Below are 19702 nucleotides of genomic sequence, written 5' to 3'. Positions count from 1 at the left end.
AGACAGCCACCCACCCTGATACAAACACAGCTCTCACCACTAGACTAAGACACCCGCCCTGATACAAACACAGCTCTCACCACTAGACTAAGACACCCACCCACCCTGATACAAACACAGCTCTCACCACTAGACTAAGACACCCACCCACCCTGATACATACACAGCTCTCACCACTAGACTAAGACACCCACCCTGATACAAACACAGCTCTCACCACTAGACTAAGACACCCACCCTGATACAAACACAGCTCTCACCACTAGACTAAGACACCCACCCTGATACAAACAGCTCTCACCACTAGACTAAGACACCCACCCTGATACAAACACAGCTCCCACCACTAGACTAAGACACCCACCCTGATACAAGCACAGCTCTCACCACTAGACCAAGACACCCACCCTGATACAAACACAGCTCTCTCCACTAGACTAAGACACCCACCCTGATACAAACACAGCTCTCACCACTAGACTAAGACACCCACCCTGATACAAACAGCTCTCACCACTAGACTAAGACACCCACCCTGATACAAACACAGCTCTCACCACTAGACTAAGACACCCACCCACCCTGATACAAACACAGCTCTCACCACTAGACTAAGACACCCACCCTGATACAAACACAGCTCTCACCACTAGACTAAGACACCCACCCTGATACAAACACAGCTCTCACCATTAGACTAAGACACCCACCCTGATACAAACACAGCTCTCACCACTAGACTAAGACACCCACCCTGATACAAACACAGCTCTCACCATTAGACTAAGACACCCACCCTGATACAAACACAGCTCTCACCACTAGACTAAGACACCCACCCTGATACAAACACAGCTCTCACCACTAGACTAAGACACCCACCGTGATACAAACACAGCTCTCACCACTAGACTAAGACACCCACCCTGATACAAACACAGCTCTCACCACTAGTCTAAGACACCCACCCTGATACAAACACAGCTCTCACCACTAGACTAAGACACCCACCCACCCTGATACAAACACAGCTCTCACCACTAGACTAAGACACCCACCCTGATACAAACACAGCTCTCACCACTAGACTAAGACACCCACCCTGATACAAACACAGCTCTCACCACTAGACTAAGACACCCACCCTGATACAAACACAGCTCTCACCACTAGACTAAGACACCCACCCTGATACAAACATAGCTCTCACCACTAGACTAAGACACCCACCCTGATACAAACACATCTCTCACCACTAGACTAAGACACCCACCCTGATACAAACACAGCTCTCACCACTAGACTAAGACACCCACCCTGGCCTACTCCACATGGACAAAAACGGTACATGGATTATATGATCCACATAACAACATCAAGCAGAAAACACAACATGATTTTAGAAAATATTTTAAAACGTTTTTGTCAAGTAAAAATACACAGAGTACAAGGGGATGAAGATTGCGTCTAATCGGGGCATTTAAGGGAAGTCTGTGGAGGACCATCTGAGAGCACCACAGACTGTGAGGACCATCTGAGAGCACCACAGACTGTGAGGCACATCTGAGAGCACCACAGACCGTGGATGGGCCTCAAAACACATCTTTTTAACCTCTTAACGTACAACGGCCTGGCCCGATTTGCCCACCGGCACAATGTGCCACTTTGTCGACCTCTAGCGGCTCAGGTGTGAATTGTTCTTAATACAATTGATATATACTGTAGAATTAAAGCCCTATTTGTTACCTATCGATTGCCCTTTGAGGCGACAAAATCCGCCCAGCGGTTCTCGAGTTACATGCCGATAAGTACACGGCAGACTTTTTTTTTTATTATTATTACCACCCGCGACTCCCAGGGCTCTAGCTCCGTCAATCATTTGGCGATCTCGAAAATTATTGGACAGGGTCGTAGCCAATGAGAGTGGCTTTCCAATGATGCATCAGGGATCTAGGTGAAAAGTCACGAGCGAAAACAGGAAGAGAAAAAACTTTTTTTTTTATTATTATTGTATTGAATTCTTGTATCGCTCCTAATCACTCATTTCTGAACAGATTTTTATTAAATTTGGACATGTACTACATAAGACTTTTTGAATTTTTTTGGAAATACTATATTTGGATATTGCAACTACTACAGAAAAACGTGAGTAACAGAATGTTACTCTATTTCATTAGCACTAAAAGTGATTGACTTTCTTTATTGTATCAGAAACTTCAGAATGTTATCTTTCAAAAGAGACCAGGCTTATGCTATAAGTATGAAGTATAGTATTTTGGTTTGCAAAAAAAGTATGCAGTCCTCAAAAACTAAAACTAAAATGGCCACTTTTTGGGCCCCCTGTTACTTACTAGTTTTAGTCCTACTTATTTTAAGTAATTTTTCACTCTCTTGCTAGTTTTTATGTTCTTCTACACTGTAGTGAGATTTGTTCCAGAAATATAAAGCGCCCTTGCAAATCAAATATATAATAATTTTTTTTATCTACTTTTTCTCCCCATTTTCAATAATTTTTTCTCCCATCCCAATTTCGTATTTTCCAATTCTACCCTCCCCTGTCTCGAACGTTGTTAGTGTAGCGTGATGGATTCTGCGTTGTGTCTGGTGTGAGGTGGACGTAGACACGCAGACAATGGTACCCATTTGGTGATGTTTATTGCCTGTTAAACACAACAGCACAGCCCGTAAGACACGACGGCATTATTGTCCATTTATCAGCGTGTACTCCACCTCTGCTCTCGTACTCTGCCATACTCAAAGAGAGCGCGGCGCGCGTACATTCAACACGGCGCGCCGTCTACAGTTACAGCCAGTAAATACATTTAGCTCCGTGCAAAGTAGCTTCAGTAACTAACAACATAGGAAACAATATGAAATAAAAGCAGTGTGTACACATTAATAAAACCAAAATAAATACAAAAACAGCGGTTCATACCTGTTAAACACAACAGCACAGCCCGTAAGACACGACGGCGTTATTGTCCATTTATCAGCGTGTACTCCACCTGATATTTGCCACACAGAATGCCGAGTTTAGTACACGAACGTACTGTTGCTGTTTTACACAGGTGAATTAATGTCATTGCACAACAAGGTATTTCAATAGCAAAACAAGTTATACAAAGCATTTAAATCCCATATTAGATAAACAAACGCTCGTACCTCTGCTCTCGTACTCTGCCATACTCAAAGAGAACGAGCACTTCCGTCAGCGTGTCGCTCGTCAACAACCCGGCGAAACCATTTTGCACATTAGTTGAACGTATTTACAATACAACAATTATTCAATGGAAAGATATCTTATCTTCTCTAAACCCATTATAAAGGACCCAAACGGTATTTCGTTTGTGGAATTGGTAACTCAATGTGAGGGAATTAATATACAGTAGTAAACCAGACACCCCTCCAAAACCTAGAATGGACTCGGTGCAGGTTGATCCACTTTTGTTCCTTCAAAATAAGAGTGTTTCTGTTTTGAAACACATATTTAAGATAAAAGATACCAGTTTCTGTCCATGATACTAGCATAACCACTTCACTCTGCTACATACTCCCCCACTGACTTATGCCAGATCATGGACAGTGTTCCCTTCAATCAGCTCAACAGCGTAAGTATAAACCAAAGAAACAGAAAATAAAATAAAAAAATTACAACAAGTCAACGTGTCACCTGTAACTCAATGTATTCCCTTCATTCCAGACCTAGAAAATAGGTCGACCAGCTCAAAAGCTATCCGATAAAGGATCAGGAAAAATAAAGGGTAGCTAATCCCTTATCCAACCACAGGCAAAAAAACATGCCATGTACATATTTATACCATGGAATACACCAAAATTACCAAATCATGTCTAGTGCAATAGACAACCGTAACTACCAGTATGACTCAAAGAAAATCAAACAGCAAAATCAATGAAAGAAAAGAAGAAAAAAATTCCAGTAATAAAAATAATTACACAAAAGAATTTTTTTTTTATCATCTTCTAGGATGACAGCAGAGCCCTGACTTGTACTGCCATCGTCTGAATGAGCCTGTTAACTGGCCTGATTAGTCTCCCCCGCCTAGTGTAAACCCCTTGAGGTGGCTCAACTACACTTGGTGTGACATCGACAATGGCCGATTCAGGTTCACTCACTGGTACCAATAAAGATGCATTACAAGGGGCCTCCTCCGAAGCAATTATGTCTCCAGTAAATGATTCCACAGTTGTCGTGTCTGACGACTGATCACTATCCTGATAAACAATTACAGAGTATGACTCCTCTGATTCAACATCTGCATCTGGTCCCTCCTCCCAAAAGTGGCGTGGTTTCTTCAGTTTACACTCCTGCTCCTCACCACTATGTGACTCAAGTGCAATATTATGATGTTGATCACTATTCATGCTCCCCACCTGCTCCTCTGCTGGCTCTGATACACCCATCCCTGTCGTGGTATCTACTACCCTCTCCACACTGGACTCAGGAAGATGAGCAACCCACCGGGCAGTTCTCAGCTCATCCTGATCAGAATCATCTGTCATTTCCTCACTCGGAACAGTGCCAGGAATAGACGCCTCAATCTCTGGCTCATCCCATGACGGCAGAGGCAGGAAATTGACGGGCATAATCAAGTTCCTATGAACAGTCTTAATCCTCCCTGTGACAGGATGACGGATACTGTATACATTCAGCCCACTGTTTTTACACACTACAGTATAGACGGCACTCTCCCAGCGGTCAGCTAGCTTTTTCTTGCCCCGCTCCCCCTTATTTGCCAGTAAGACCCGATCCCCCTTCTCTACTGCATGTCCCTTTAACTGTCTGTTATACACCTCAGCTTGCCTGGTCTGTTGCTTCTCCGCATGCTTTTGAGCAAGTGCCATCGCTTCCCTTAGATCCTTTCCCAGTGACTGGACATACTTATCCACATCCACCGTATCCCCATCTAAAAGGACACTCTGAAACATGACATCGACAGGTAATCTTGGAGTGCGGCCAAACATCAAAAAGAAGGGTGGGACCCCCGTGGTCTCATGCACTGTGCAATTATAAGCAAACGTCAGAGTGTTCAACATCTGAGGCCATTTCACCTTGGAACGAGGTGGCAAAGCACGGATCATACTACCTAAAGTGCGGTTTAGACGTTCTACTTGTCCATTTCCCATAGGATGGTATGGCGTGGTATGGGATTTTTCAACCCCTGCCATCTGAAGCATTTCTGCTATGAGTGCACTCTCAAAATTAGCTCCTCTGTCGCTATGAATGCAGGCTGCAAAACCATAAACAGAAAAAAAGTTATTCCAGAGCACTCTGGCCACCGTCTTTGCAGTTTGATTGGGACACGGATAAGCACACGCTAGTTTGGTAAAATGGTCAGTTATAACAAGCACATCAATGGACTTATTATTGGCATCCTCAGCCGACCAAAAGTCAATACACACCAACTCCAGTGGTGCAGTGGTGACTATAGATACCAGCGGAGCCTTAGCCTCCGGCTCAGGTGCTTTGCTCAGTACACATCTCTTACAATGACTCACATATTCTTTGACATCCTTGTCCATGGAGTCCCAATAGAAACGTTGTCTAGTGAGCCACAATGTGCGCTGCTGACCCTGGTGCCCAGCCTCGTCATGTACCCCTTTTAGCACCTGTCCTCTCAGAGCGCTCGGTACAACGTATTGAAAGACCTTCTTCCCACTCACAACGTGTTTTGAAACACGGTACAACACTCCCAATTTTGTTGTGAGTTTTCCCCACTGTCTCAATGTGCGGTTTGTTTCTTTCAACTCATGAACTCTCTCTCTTCGAGATGGGCGGCGGCCTCTATCTACAAAGAATTTGACTCTACCAGTAACAGGGTCCTGGCACTGTTTGTCGTACAATTCCTCATGAGTGAGGACAGGCAATGGGCTCTGTCCCATGGACACCAACCTCTCTAACTGCTGCACGTGAGAGACTGCTCTCATAGCTGCGCCATCCTCCCAACAGCGATGTGTGTGGAGTACAGCAGATACCTCTTCACGAGATATGCTCCCACTGTCACTACCCACCTCACCACTGGCCTTAAAGGAACTCTGAGTTGACAGTCCTAGACCCTTCCTCCTCACCTCTGGTTCCTCACAGGTAAGACGGAACATGTTCTGCACGTCATCCACTTCTAAACCTCTAGCCTCCCTCAACAAGACATCATACGAGGTCCTTGTCAGCCTGTGCATCACTCTAGGTTTAGCAAACGGCTCCCTGCTCAGTGCATCAGCTACTGTATTCTTAGGCCCAGGGATGTACTGGATGTCAAAATCAAAAGGTGCCAGCTTAGCCACCCATCTCTGCTCGCATGCATCGAGTTTTGGCTTTGTGAGGATGTACTTAAGGGGATTATTGTCTGTCCACACTGTAAATTTATGTCCTCGCAGCCAATGGCTAAACTTGTCGTGTATAGCCCATTTCATGGCGAGAAACTCAAGCCTATGAGCGGGATATTTAGACTGAGCATGATTCAAAGATTTACTAGCAAAAGCTATGGGCCTGGCTGTGCTACACCCTTCCTGCACTTGTGAAAGCACAGCTCCCAGTCCACTAGTGGATGCATCTACAGACAATAAAAATGGCTGAGAAAAGTCAGGGTGAGCCAACAGAGTTTGTCCCACCAATGCGGCTTTTAACGCCTCAAAGGCCTCCCTACACTCCACAGTCCAGTCTGCTGCACTAAGCCTACGAAGGGGGGCAGCTCTCTTGCTTTTTACTTTGCCTCTCCGTGGCTTCTTCACACCCGTGGTCAACTGAAACAGTGGTCTTGCAACTACAGAGCAGTTCTCAATGTAATGCTGATAATACACCATCATTCCTAAAAATGACCGGATCTTATTGGCAGACGGGGTGACCCCATCCGACTCCATAATATCGCTCTCCGTCACACCCACTATCGCCTGCACCTTATCGGGGTCTGTGGCTATCCCCTCCCGAGAAACAATGTGTCCCAAAAACTTCAGTGACTTTCTCAGAAACTGACACTTAGATGGAGACAACTTCAGGTTGTGTTCTCGTAAACGCTGGAATACCATCTCCAGCCTCTGCAAGCTCTCTTCCTCCGACTTGCCAAAAACCAGAAGGTCATCTAAGTAACAAAGAAGACTCAGCGAGTTCTGATCACCAAAGATTGTGAGCATCATTCTCATGAACGTAGCTGGACTGTTACACAGCCCCTGGGGCATACGGTTATATTCATGTAAACCGAGAGGAGAGGAAAACGCAGTGTATTTCTTATCATCCTCATGCAGTGGGACATTGTAATACCCGGATGTCAAATCCATGGAACTGAAAAAGGCATTACCTCCCAGCGCTGCAAGTACATCTGCTTGATGGGGTAATGGATGTGCATCTTTCACAGTACGAGCGTTTAACCACCTGAAATCTGTGCACAGTCTCAATTCCCCATTCTTTTTCCAACAGAGAACAAGGGGAGATGCATACTCGCTACTCGACTTCCTAATTATCTCCCTGTCCTCCATCTCGTTCAGAGTCTCTCTCAACTTTTGGTAATGGGCGGGGGAGAGCCTCCGGTAGGGTAACCGAAAGGGCCGATCGTCTGTCAGTCGGATACGGTGACAGAAGCCACCAGCCTCCCCACAATCCAACCGGTGTCTAGAAAACACATCTTCATAGTTCTCAATCAGATCAGTCAGTCTATCTTTCCAGACTGGTGAAACCTGACAGTCATCAACTGACAGGTTCTGGAGCCCTAGACTAGCCAGTCTATCGTTCCCCCTAGCTACATTGTTGCTATCACAACTCCTAGCTGTCAGACTGCCGAGAGAGCTGTCACTACTCACTCTACCGGCATTCTGGTGTACTGACGTGTCCGTATCATTGTCAACATCTTCTAATGCAATGCATGGATATACGTCAGCCACTTTTGCATTTCTTCTCAAGGTGATAGCCTTGTTAGTCGGGTTTATAATCTTGACAGGAAGCCACCCATCCCCCCAGAGAGGTGTAACTACCCTGCCAACTAGTATGTTACGGTGTACACAACGAGCGGCGCTGGGCTCAACAATAACCGTACTTCCCATAGACAGTTTTGTCTTGGGTGGGAGACGACCCCACACTACATGCTCACTCATCGGCTCAAGAGTTACGGCCTGTTTCAACTTGACTGTTCCCACTTTGTCAGGAATTTCCTCCCCCCTCCATCTCTCAAGATTGGCCATGAACCTGATAAACTGACTGTTTTCGTCCGGACATGGTGACTCAGCTTTTCCCAATATGCGCCAGTAGGCTCCCGTGGATTTGAATTGTCTAATTAAGGGCTTCATTACATTGGTGCCTATAATGAGCTCATCTACCTGACCCTCCACTATCAATACTGGTACTATGTATTCAAACCCGTAAAGCTTAAGTTTCAGCTCACACGTTCCCACCGGGCTAGTTTGTTTCCCACCACACCCTACAAGAACAACATTGGTAGTCGAGATTAGATCACCCGTCACTACCCCTGCCTCCCTCAGCCGAGGAACCACATCAGCGCGCAGAGACGTAGCCATGGATCCACTATCTAACATCCCCTGTAACTCAACCTTGTCTCCCGTCAATACAGTGGTGAAAAATAAACTGTCACTTTGGGATGTTCTGGTCACATTCTGCATAATTACTGTCTTGTCCTTGGGTGCTGCTTCACAAACAGACGTATATACAGACTGGATATCATCATTGCCATTGGAGGAAAAACCATAGGGGCCCACATTGTCCTCCTTTGAACGAGGGCCGGCTAGTTTTCCTGAGAAGGACCAGCCTGTCTCTGACCAGGGGGCTGTCTAGGAGTGGTCTGCCCACAGTAGATACCAATATGCCCTGGACTCAGACACTTGAAACACAGCCTGTCCGTCCTACAATGCGTCCTAGTATCGTGCTCCGAACTGCCACAAACCTGACATTGTTGAGAAGGTCTGGGGAACTGTCTCCGGGGGCCATTTTGTACATGAGGACCATTTGGTACGTAAGGACCATTTTGTACCGACTGAGTGTTGTTGCCTAACGCCATTTCTAACACTCTCAGCACCCTCTCCATTGTGTTATTCTCAGCTACAGGCGTCAGCTGCTCTAGCTCTGGGCTACTGACAGCCACTGGGGGCGCGCTTTGTTCGTGATTAACAACCACCCTCTCCTGTGATGACTCAATGGCGACCACTTGTTGTGTCAACCGACCTCGACTCGCTCTATGTTCTCTCAAGTATTCATCCAAATGTCCCTGCACCTCACCTGCTGTCCACTCACGAGATGGCTTACTTTTGAACACTAAGGACAGCTCCTTATCGGGGCAGTGACGGATGAACATGAGAACTAGATGCTTGCTCAGGCTAGTCTGGGATTCCCCCGTGCTAAGAAGACACTGCTCTGTGGCTTCTGCTGCTTTGTTAAGCCTAATCCAATAGTCAAGAGGATTCTCGCTTGCATATGGTTTGACTGCATAAAAGTCAGCTAATGGAAGTTCTGAATGAATAATATCACCAAAATGTTGTCTCAAAATGCTAAAGATAACACCCACTTCACTGTCAGTTGAGTTGCTACGCAGCCATACTTTGGTAACGTCCCGGGCCCTCCCCATTAGCTTGTTCATAACCTCTTCAACTTGTTCAGCTCCAGTACAGTTATTTTTCTTTCTGAGATACGTCCTCATGAGTTCCTCCCACTCAAAAACAGAGTACTTATCTGTGCTATCACCTCTAAAATAGGGTGGGGCATTTGCATCTGAACGTAACACGAGATTCATTTTGGATGCATCAATCACAGTATTCCCACATTGGTCAGGTTGAAACGTCTGTCGGAGATTTTGAGAAGCTAAAACAGGTGAAATCCCCGTAATTGTGTTCTGCATTAACGTCACTCTAATAGCTTCCCCTATTTCGGACCCAATGGATCTTATCAAATTGGCCATTTGACTGGGGGATGTCTCAGCACTAGTGTTGTTGATTTCACTAGTTGAGGGGACAACCGGCGTGAAAAGTAACTGTTGGGCAGTTCCCTCTACGTGACCCTCTATCCTCCTCCTTTCAGGGCTAGAGGAGGCTGAACCATTTTGACTCCCCGGGGTCGACTGCATAACCGGTGTGTAGTCGAGAACCCCTCTCCCTCTCCCCACATTCAAGTCCCTTGTAGGAGTGTTTCCTTCATTCAAAGTCATTTTCAATCTTCAAATGGTGCTTTCACCTTTCTTACTCTTCAGTGTGTTCTGGGTAACACACTTGAAATAAATAAACTTGATTAGAGACTTTTTTAAAGGATTCAGTGCTCTCCAGCCCCCTCAGGAACAGACCTCAGGACTCGGCGGCGAATGCAGCGTCCCCGTGGCTAGGTCGCGCCAGCAGCACCACGCGTCTAGGCCGCACCTGAAGCCTCCACGTCTCCCCAGCTACACCGGTGGTCGGCCTCTGCTGACCCATTGATCCGGTTGTCTCGGCACCAGTTGTAGCGTGATGGATTCTGCGTTGTGTCTGGTGTGAGGTGGACGTAGACACGCAGACAATGGTACCCATTTGGTGATGTTTATTGCCTGTTAAACACAACAGCACAGCCCGTAAGACACAACGGCGTTATTGTCCATTTATCAGCGTGTACTCCACCTCTGCTCTCGTACTCTGCCATACTCAAAGAGAGCGCGGCGCGCGTACATTCAACACGGCGCGCCGTCTACAGTTACAGCCAGTAAATACATTTAGCTCCGTGCAAAGTAGCTTCAGTAACAACATAGGAAACAATATGAAATAAAAGCAGTGTGTACACATTAATAAAACCAAAATAAATACAAAAACAGCGGTTCATACCTGTTAAACACAACAGCACAGCCCGTAAGACACGACGGCGTTATTGTCCATTTATCAGCGTGTACTGATATTTGCCACACAGAATGCCGAGTTTAGTACACGAACGTACTGTTGCTGTTTTACACAGGTGAATTAATGTCATTGCACAACAAGGTATTTCAATAGCAAAACAAGTTATACAAAGCATTTAAATCCCATATTAGATAAACAAACGCTCGTACCTCTGCTCTCGTACTCTGCCATACTCAAAGAGAACGAGCACTTCCGTCAGCGTGTCGCTCGTCAACAACCCGGCGAAACCATTTTGCACATTAGTTGAACGTATTTACAATACAACAATTGTTCAATGGAAAGATATCTTATCTTCTCTAAACCCATTATAAAGGACCCAAACGGTATTTCGTTTGTGGAATTGGTAACTCAATGTGAGGGAATTAATATACAGTAGTAAACCAGACACCCCTCCAAAACCTAGAATGGACTCGGTGCAGGTTGATCCACTTTTGTTCCTTCAAAATAAGAGTGTTTCTGTTTTGAAACACATATTTAAGATAAAAGATACCAGTTTCTGTCCATGATACTAGCATAACCACTTCACTCTGCTACATTAGACTATGCCTCCCACTGGTCAGCTGCAGTGAGGATAGAAGCCTTGCATCACGTGTCCCCTCCGGTACACGAGGAGGCAGCAGTCGCATCTTTTCACCTGCACAGCGCGATCTCTGTGTCGAGGAGTAACGCGTGGGAGGCTCACGCTGCCCCCGATACTTCCTGATTCTGCTGTACAGGCGCACCAACCAACCTGTAGGACATTTACATTTTCATTTACATTTAGTCATTTAGCTGACGCTTTTATCCAAAGCGACTTACAAGTTCTGTACGACAAGCCATCAGGAAGAGCACAACTCTATCAGCTGAGTAACAATGTTCAAAGTGTTGAGTGCTACAGTGTAGGTTAGTTTATTAGGACAAGTGCATGACAGTATGGTTAGTTAGGGTTAGATTTTTTTTTTTTTTTTTTTTTTAATTCAGATAATGGTTGGAGAAGTGAGTCTTTAGTCGACGGCGAAAGATTGGACGTGTTTCGGCTGTCCTAACTGGGGTGGGTAGTTCATTCCACCATTGTGGGGCAAGGACTGAGAATAGGCGACTTCTCTTTGATGACCCTCCCGGAGCTTGGATAGGAGTAGGTCTGAGGCGGCCAGAAGATGCAGAGCGTAGGGGTCTTGAGGGTGTGTAGTTAGAGACCATTGACCGGAGGTAGGCGGGAGCAGATCCCTTTGCCGCACGGTATGCTAGGTCAAGGGCCTTGAAGCGGATTCGTGCAGCAATGGGGAGCCAGTGCAGGTCCCTAAAAAGTGGGGTGACATGGGCCGACTTCGGTAGGTTTGAGATCAGGCGGGCCGCTGCGTTCTGAATGAGTTGAAGAGGCTTAGTGGCAGTGGCCGGGAGGCCAGCGAGCAGTGCGTTGCAGTAGTCGAGGCGGGAGATGACTGTTGATTGGATGAGGAGTTGGGTGGCTTCTTTTGTCAGGAAGGGGCGTATCCTTCTGACGTTGCTCAGGAGGAATCGGCAGGTTCTGGTTGTCGCTGCGATGTGAGCAGAGAAGTTCAACTGGTCGTCGAGGACAACACCAAGGTTCTTGGCGGTCGGGGACGCGGTCACAGCTGCATTCTCGACTGTGATGGAAAGGTCGGTCAGGGGGGAGGATTTGGCCGGCAGGTGGAGCAATTCTGTTTTGCTTAGGTTCAGTTTGAGGTGGTTGGTCGTCATCCAGGCGGAGATGTCGGACAGACAGGCCGAGATCCGCTCAGAGACGTGGATATCTGAGGGAGGGAAGGAGAGGAAGAGTTGAGTATCGTCGGCATAACAGTGGTAGGAGAAGCCATGAGACGTGATAATGTTACCCAGTGATTTAGTGTAGAGGGAGAAGAGAAGGGGTCCTAAAACCGAGCCCTGGGGGACACCCGTCCGCAGGGGGCGGGTGGCCGACAGGGTCCCTCTCCATGACACTTGGTAGGAGCGGTCATTGAGGTATGATGACAACCATGTCAGCGCAGAGCCAGCCACTCCCATTCCTGCGAGGGCCGCGAGGAGGATCTGGTGGTTGACTGTGTCGAAGGCTGCAGATAGATCTAGGAGAATCAGGACAGAGGAGAGGCCTTTCGCTTTTGCTAAGTGAAGTGCCTCTGTGACCGCAATGAGGGCTGTCTCTGTGGAGTGACCAGTCCTGAAGCCTGACTGATTAGGGTCTAGGAGGTCATTCTGTAAGAGATAAGCAGTAAGTTGGTTGGATACAGCACGTTCAAGTGTTTTAGAAAGGAAGGAGAGAAGAGAGACAGGACGGTAGTTGCCTATGACGGTAGGGTTCAGGGATGGTTTTTTTATGAGGGGCGTGACTCTGGCTTGTTTTAGGGAGGTGGGGACCACCCCCGAGTTGAGTGAGGAGTTGATGGTTGCAGTTAGGAATGGGAGGATGTCTGGTGCTATGGACTGGAGGAGTGGGGAAGGTAGCCGGTCCAGCTGGCATGTAGTCGGACGGTTCGACGTTACCAGTGTCAGGGTCTCGGCTTCTGTAATGGGAGAGAAAGATGACAGAGTGAAGGATGAGGTTCTCGATTCAGCATTTGGAATGGGTGGGGGTTGGGAGAAGGAGCTGCGGATGTTCTCCACTTTTTCCTCAAAGAAGATCGCAAAGTCTTCGGCAGAGAAAGATGAGGGAGGGGGGGGGGTGGGGGGGAGTGAGGAGGGAGGACATGGTAGCATGCAGTTTGCGAAGATTCTTGGCAGAGGCCTCGATCCTATGGTGAAAGAAAGAAGCTTTGGCATTAGTAATGGTTTTGGAGAATGTTAACAAGAGGTTGTGATATGTGTCGATGTCAGCAGTGAGGCGTGACTTTCTATACTTCCTTTCAGCTGCTCTCAGGACCTGTCTTTGTTCTCTCACTGGATCTGTCAGCCATGGACTGGGTGGGGAACGGCGGGCAGGTTTCTCAACGAGGGGACAGAGCTTGTCGAAGGAGGTTGCAAGGGCTGAGAGGAGGGTGGAGGTTGCCATCTCTGTGGAGAGAGCAGAGAAGGTGTCACTCAAAGGTAGAGTGGATAGTATGTCAGAGGAGAGGGTGGAGGGGGATAGGGAGGGCAGGTTGCGTCTGAGTGAGACGGTTTGAGTTGGGGTGAAGACCTTTCGGTTAAGCATGAGAGTTAGTGAGAAGGATATGAAGGAATGGTCAGATACATGTAGGGGAGTTACCGTGGTGTTAATGATGCTGGAGTTACGGGAAAATATGAGATCCAAGGAGTTGCCTGCTTTGTGGGTGGGAGGCATGGCAGTGGGAGTCAGGTCAAATGATTGTAGGAGGGAGACTACTATGACTGACTGAGATGAGTCAGGCAGGTTGAAGTCGCCCAATAGAAGGAGAGGGGTACCATCTTCCGGTAAGGAGCTTAGAAGCATGTCCAGCTCATCTGTGAAGTGATCGAGCGGACCTGGAGGGCGGTAGAGTGTAACAATGGTGAGATTGAAAGGATTAGAGACAGATACTGCATGATATTCAAAAGAGGAGAGTGACAGTGCTGGGAGGGGTGTTACGTTTGTAGTCCATGAAGGAGATGTCATGAGGCCAGTGCCTCCACCCCGCCTGGAAGGTCGAGGTGTGTGAGTGAAGTTATAGTTTGTAGATAATGTAGGAGTCGCTGTCCACAACGTCCAATCCCCACCCACCAGCTTTCCCACCCCCTAACACTGCCAATTGTATTAGTATGAACGACCAGCCAAGCTGGTAGCAACGCCGAGAGCTGGGCTCGAACCCAGCATCTCCTGCGTTAGTGGCGAGCACCTTGCCCACTGCGCCACTTACAGCCCATCAAATATATTATTATTATTATTATTATTATTATTATTATTATTATTATTATTATTATTATTATTATTATTATTATTATTATTATTATTATTATTATTATTATTATTATTATTATTATTATTATCATAATAATCACAGGGGGGGGGGGGGGCAGCCGTCCGCACTGAGGTGTTATTCACTGCTGCCCAGCCGGGGAGCTGAAGATCACTGATAGAGTTGTCAGATTGTTGTAATATCCAATAGAGTGTTATATATACATATATATATATATATGTAATATCCAATATCCAATATCCAATATCCAAAATATGTTGTCGGTGTACAATATGAAAGCAAGACTGTTCTGGCCGAGCAGAAGTGCAGAAATTGTGGTTTCCTGTGGAATCACACGAAGGTTCCTGTGTGGCGGAAGTGACTAATGAAGAGCAAGCACACACACACGCACACGCACACGCACACGCACACACACACACACACACACACACACACACACACACACACACACACACACACACACAAAGATGTTTGCTTTACAAGCCAGACACGGCTAGCGAAAGAAGAAGTATTTTCAGCTAGCAGCTCGTTAAATAGATGTTCCCGTATGATAGCCACAGCTCTGGCCTCGTATCGTAACATTAAGCTGCTGTTAACAATTCCAACAAATTAACGCTAACAATCCCAAAATGTACGTTACTCTCTGATTGTCGACTGTTGGTTAGCGTTTACAGCTTGGCTAGTTTGTTAGTTTGTTAACATTACGTGTGCTAGCTTGTTTAATGTTAGCTTACCAAATAACGTTGCACACCTTTCCTTAATGTATTTATTTGACCGAAACCGAGTTGGCTGTTAACAAATACTCATGTATCAGTTAGCTAGTATCTGTAGACTAGAGAGGAGGCACTCAGTGGTCTTAAGACTGGCAGTATCTCATACACTTTAAGCCAAATGTATTTCACTGTAATGTACATGTACCTTATACGTGACAAATTAAAACAAACTTGAAACTTTAAATGATTTTCAGAAGCCTATCTTGATCACCGAGCCCCATGACTCATCACCTGTGTTTGTGTATTCCAGAAACAATTTGTCTCAACATTAATTTACTAATAGTAATAAATAATAGTACCTTTTGGAGGGACTCAAAATCACACGTGCGATTTTGAGGTAAATTATTTCGCATCCCATTCATTTGAAGTAGCATTTCTGACAAAATGCCAACATTGTTTTTCATAAAGTCTGACCTCCTCTCTCAGGTTCAGGACGATGACAGACAGGCGGGTAGGTGGTACGAGTTTTGATATTCAGTGACGTGATTAGACTATAGTCACCTCTTTCCTTCCTTGTCATTCTTCCTTCCTACCTACCTTCCTTGCTTCCTTACTTCCTCTCCTCCATCCTGGTCTTAGTTGCCGTGGCGCTGAGGAACCAGAAGCTGACCATAGCAGAGGGCGAGGGCAAGGTCACCAAGGTCGCCAGCTCCGTGTCCATACCAACGCTACATCACCTGACCGTCTGCTTCGAGCTGGCCCGCGCGAGCACCAATCAGGTCTGCCACACACACACACACACACGCACGCATGCACGCACGCACGCACACACGCACACACGCACGCACACACACGCACGCACGCACACACACACACACACACACACGCACGCACGCATGCACACACGCACGCACACACGCACGCACGCACGCACGCACGCACGCACGCGCACGCACGCACGCGCGCACGCGCGCACACACACACACACACACACACACACACACACACACACACACACACACACACACACACACACACACACACACACACACACACACACAACAGCAGGCTTAGACCAGCTGCTTAACACTTTCAGCGCCAGCCGTTTTAGTCATCCTCGTACTCAATGGGCCACCGCTGTAAGAGATGGGGATTTTCACTGTGCGTCACAGTGTTTACAGGGCTATATCTATATTCTATATTATAGTTATGGAGACAATACTATGGCTCATTTGACATTAACTATCCCTCGTTCAACATGTTAAAAAAAATTCTCTGTATCTAGGGACATCTATGGACCGCAGTGAATGTATTCCCAGTGTCAGAAATATTGTGTCTGTTACTAGGCTTGCTTAAATTGTGATGGAACAAAGGAGAATATGAATATTATGATTTTTCTTTGCATCTTTGACAGTGAATAACACCATGCTAACAATGACCAGACATGAAAAACTGCCGCTCAAAAACGTTCCATGTTTCCGCGGCACAGAAGCTAAAAGCAGATGTTTTATTACCTTATGTAATGGAAGAACTGGAGCTATTTTCCAGATGCTATATGAACTATACATGATTATGTTATTTGTTGTGTAATTAATGGTGCAGCTAACTTCAGGAAAATAATCATCCAGCTTATCCTCTCCAGTTGATTTCCTGGTATCAATGGTCTGTAATACTGGTATCAATGGTCTGTAATACTGGTATCAATGGTCTGTAATACTGGTATCAATGGTCTGTAATACTGGTATCAATGGTCTGTAATACTGGTATCAAGTAATACTGGTATCAATGGTCTGTAATACTGGTATCAATGGTCTGTAATACTGGTATCAATGGTCTGTAATACTGGTATCAATGGTCTGTAATACTGGTATCAATGGTCTGTAATACTGGTATCAATGGTCTGTAATACTGGTATCAATGGTCTGTAATACTGGTATCAATGGTCTGTAATACTGGTATCAATGGTCTGTAACACTGGTATCAATGGTCTGTAATACTGGTATCAATGGTCTGTAATACTGGTATCAATGGTCTGTAATACTGGTATCAATGGTCTGTAACACTGGTATCAATGGTCTGTAATACTGGTATCAATGGTCTGTAATACTGGTATCAATGGTCTGTAGTTCTTCCAAAACCACCTTGGGAGAGAAGGGCTGCTGGACCTATCTCAAACCCTGCCCTCTTTTCTTGATCCTCCAATCACAACTGTCGCTTACCACGGACAAACAAAGTTTGTCTGAGGTAAGCGACAGTTGTGATTGGAGGATCAAGAAAAGGGGCAGGGTTTGAGATAGGTCTATTGAGAGGCTCTGTATAATTATGATCAAATCCATGCAGAATAGACTGTTCTCCCACCCTCTCTCTCTCTGTGTGTGTACAGTCCCAGGAGAACTTAGACCTATAGAATCATATGAATGCTTTTATTTTCTTAGAAAACTCTCTACCCAAAATCCTTCAACAGGAGGCGACAGTGGCTCAGGAGGTAGAGCAGCAGTCGTCTGGTAATCCTGAGGTTCCCGGTTCGATTCCCTTCTCCTCCTGGGCAGCGTGTCAAAGTGTCCTTGAGCAAAGACACTTAGTTTAGTTTAGTTTAGTTTACTCAGTTTATTTGATCAGGGACGGTGCATATCTATAAATGAATAGAAATTAAAAACTGTAAATATGCCAACATTAGCAGGGTTGCTAGTTTTCAGCTGTAGTCCCTGGGCCAGATGTTTAAGCCAGAAAAGAAACAGAAAAATAGAAGGATATTAAAGCTAATATAAAAACAGTTTAAAACTAGGGATGTTCGATATTGGCTTTTTTACCGATACCGATATACCGATATTGTCCAACTCTTAATTTCTGATACCGATATCAACCGATATCAACCGATACCGATATATGCAGGGTTTCCCCCCAAAAAACAGAATAACTTCAGGTAATTAACATTACATATCTCTTGTTGTGGAATTAACACAACATTATGCATACTTTTGACAATAAATAAAATCAGAATTTGTTCTTACTTGCTTGCCTGGGTAAATAAAGGTTATAGAAATGTAAAAAAATAAATATTATATATATATATTTTTTTTAAACCGATACCGATATTTTCCACATTTTTATGCCAATATCGGCCGATAATATCGGACATCCCTATTTAAAACATATTCTGTACATTCACTCACTAGGCATCTATATTATCTATATTATATAAAAAAATATATATAAAATAACCCCTTAACCCCTAACTGTTGGATAAAAGCTGTTATATAAATGCAGCCATTTACCATTTAACTAATAGTATGGCCGTTCGACCCCCCCCCCCTCCCCCGACAGAAAGAGTTCATCTTCACCTACGACGATGACGACGGTGACGTGATGCTGTCCCTCGGCGCCAACAAGGACGGCATGCTGCTGCTGGTGGACGGGCAGAGCTGCTCCCTGGAGAGCGTGTTCAGCTCCGGCGACATCACCGCCACCATGCGGCCCTTCTGCGTCACCTGGACCTCGGCGGGGGGGGGGCGCGCCGCCGTCTACTTCAACGACAACTACCGCGCCAAGACCTGCGGCGCCACCAGCGGGCGCTCCGTGGCTCCGGGGGACGAGTTCCGGCTGGGAGGTCAGTCACTAATTCACTAATTCACTCATTAAAGGCTACTAATGCAAAAAAGGAAAAAATCGCCTTCAGTGCTAATGAAATAGAGTAACTATAGGGCTGAACTTGATTTGAACTTGAACTTGTGTACTCACATTTTTCTGTAGTGGTTGCAATATCCCCCCCCAAAACAAAAATAAAAATAGCTATATAAGCTGGAAAACACCAATAATCCATAGCCTGAAGTCTTAGGGCTCGCGTCCACCTGCCTCATATGTATGACCGCAAGCGTCTTTTTTCAATGTATCCCAACGGGGAGGGAGCGTATGCGGCCGCATGCGCCGCCTATAGGAAGTGCGCTGCAGTCGGCTTCTTTTTTCAGCTTTTTTGTGCGGCCGAAAGTTTAAACTTTCTTAACTTTTCAGAGCGATGCGCTGAGCTCATTTTCAGACAACCAATCACAGCATTCATATCTACCACTCTGTTTGTAACCTGACACCGGAGCTGCCTGCCTGTCTTGGCTGTCTCCCACAGGCCATTGAGATTCGCGACAAAACACAAATATACTAATAATAATAACTACACGAATACACTACTAAAAAGCTAATAAAAAGCAAAGGGCGAACTGTGGTGTCAGGCAATAACTATATATATAATAATATAAATATATATTATTATTAAAATATGCT

The 19702-nt window shown here is 45.8% G+C and overlaps 1 protein-coding gene across 1 annotated transcript in view; it reads left to right on the top strand.

The window, feature by feature from the left end:
- The window catches only part of LOC311228171 (adhesion G-protein coupled receptor G6-like), a gene marked incomplete at its 3' end in the record, with an annotated part of 178466 nt that overhangs the window by 146169 nt on the left and 12595 nt on the right, over window positions 1-19702 (top strand). The window contains exons 4-5 of the mRNA XM_084314082.1: window positions 16070-16209; window positions 18755-19037. Coding sequence (XP_084170208.1) covers window positions 16070-16209; window positions 18755-19037 — 423 coding nt within the window. The remainder of the gene's footprint in view (window positions 1-16069; window positions 16210-18754; window positions 19038-19702) is intronic.

This window comes from Notolepis coatsorum, assembly GCF_963971535.1.
Source record: "Notolepis coatsorum genome assembly, chromosome: 5".
In the NCBI taxonomy this organism is placed as follows: domain Eukaryota; kingdom Metazoa; phylum Chordata; class Actinopteri; order Aulopiformes; family Paralepididae; genus Notolepis; species Notolepis coatsorum.
The sequence above is the reverse complement of the archived record's forward strand: the minus strand, read 5'-3'. Positions and strand labels throughout refer to the sequence as shown.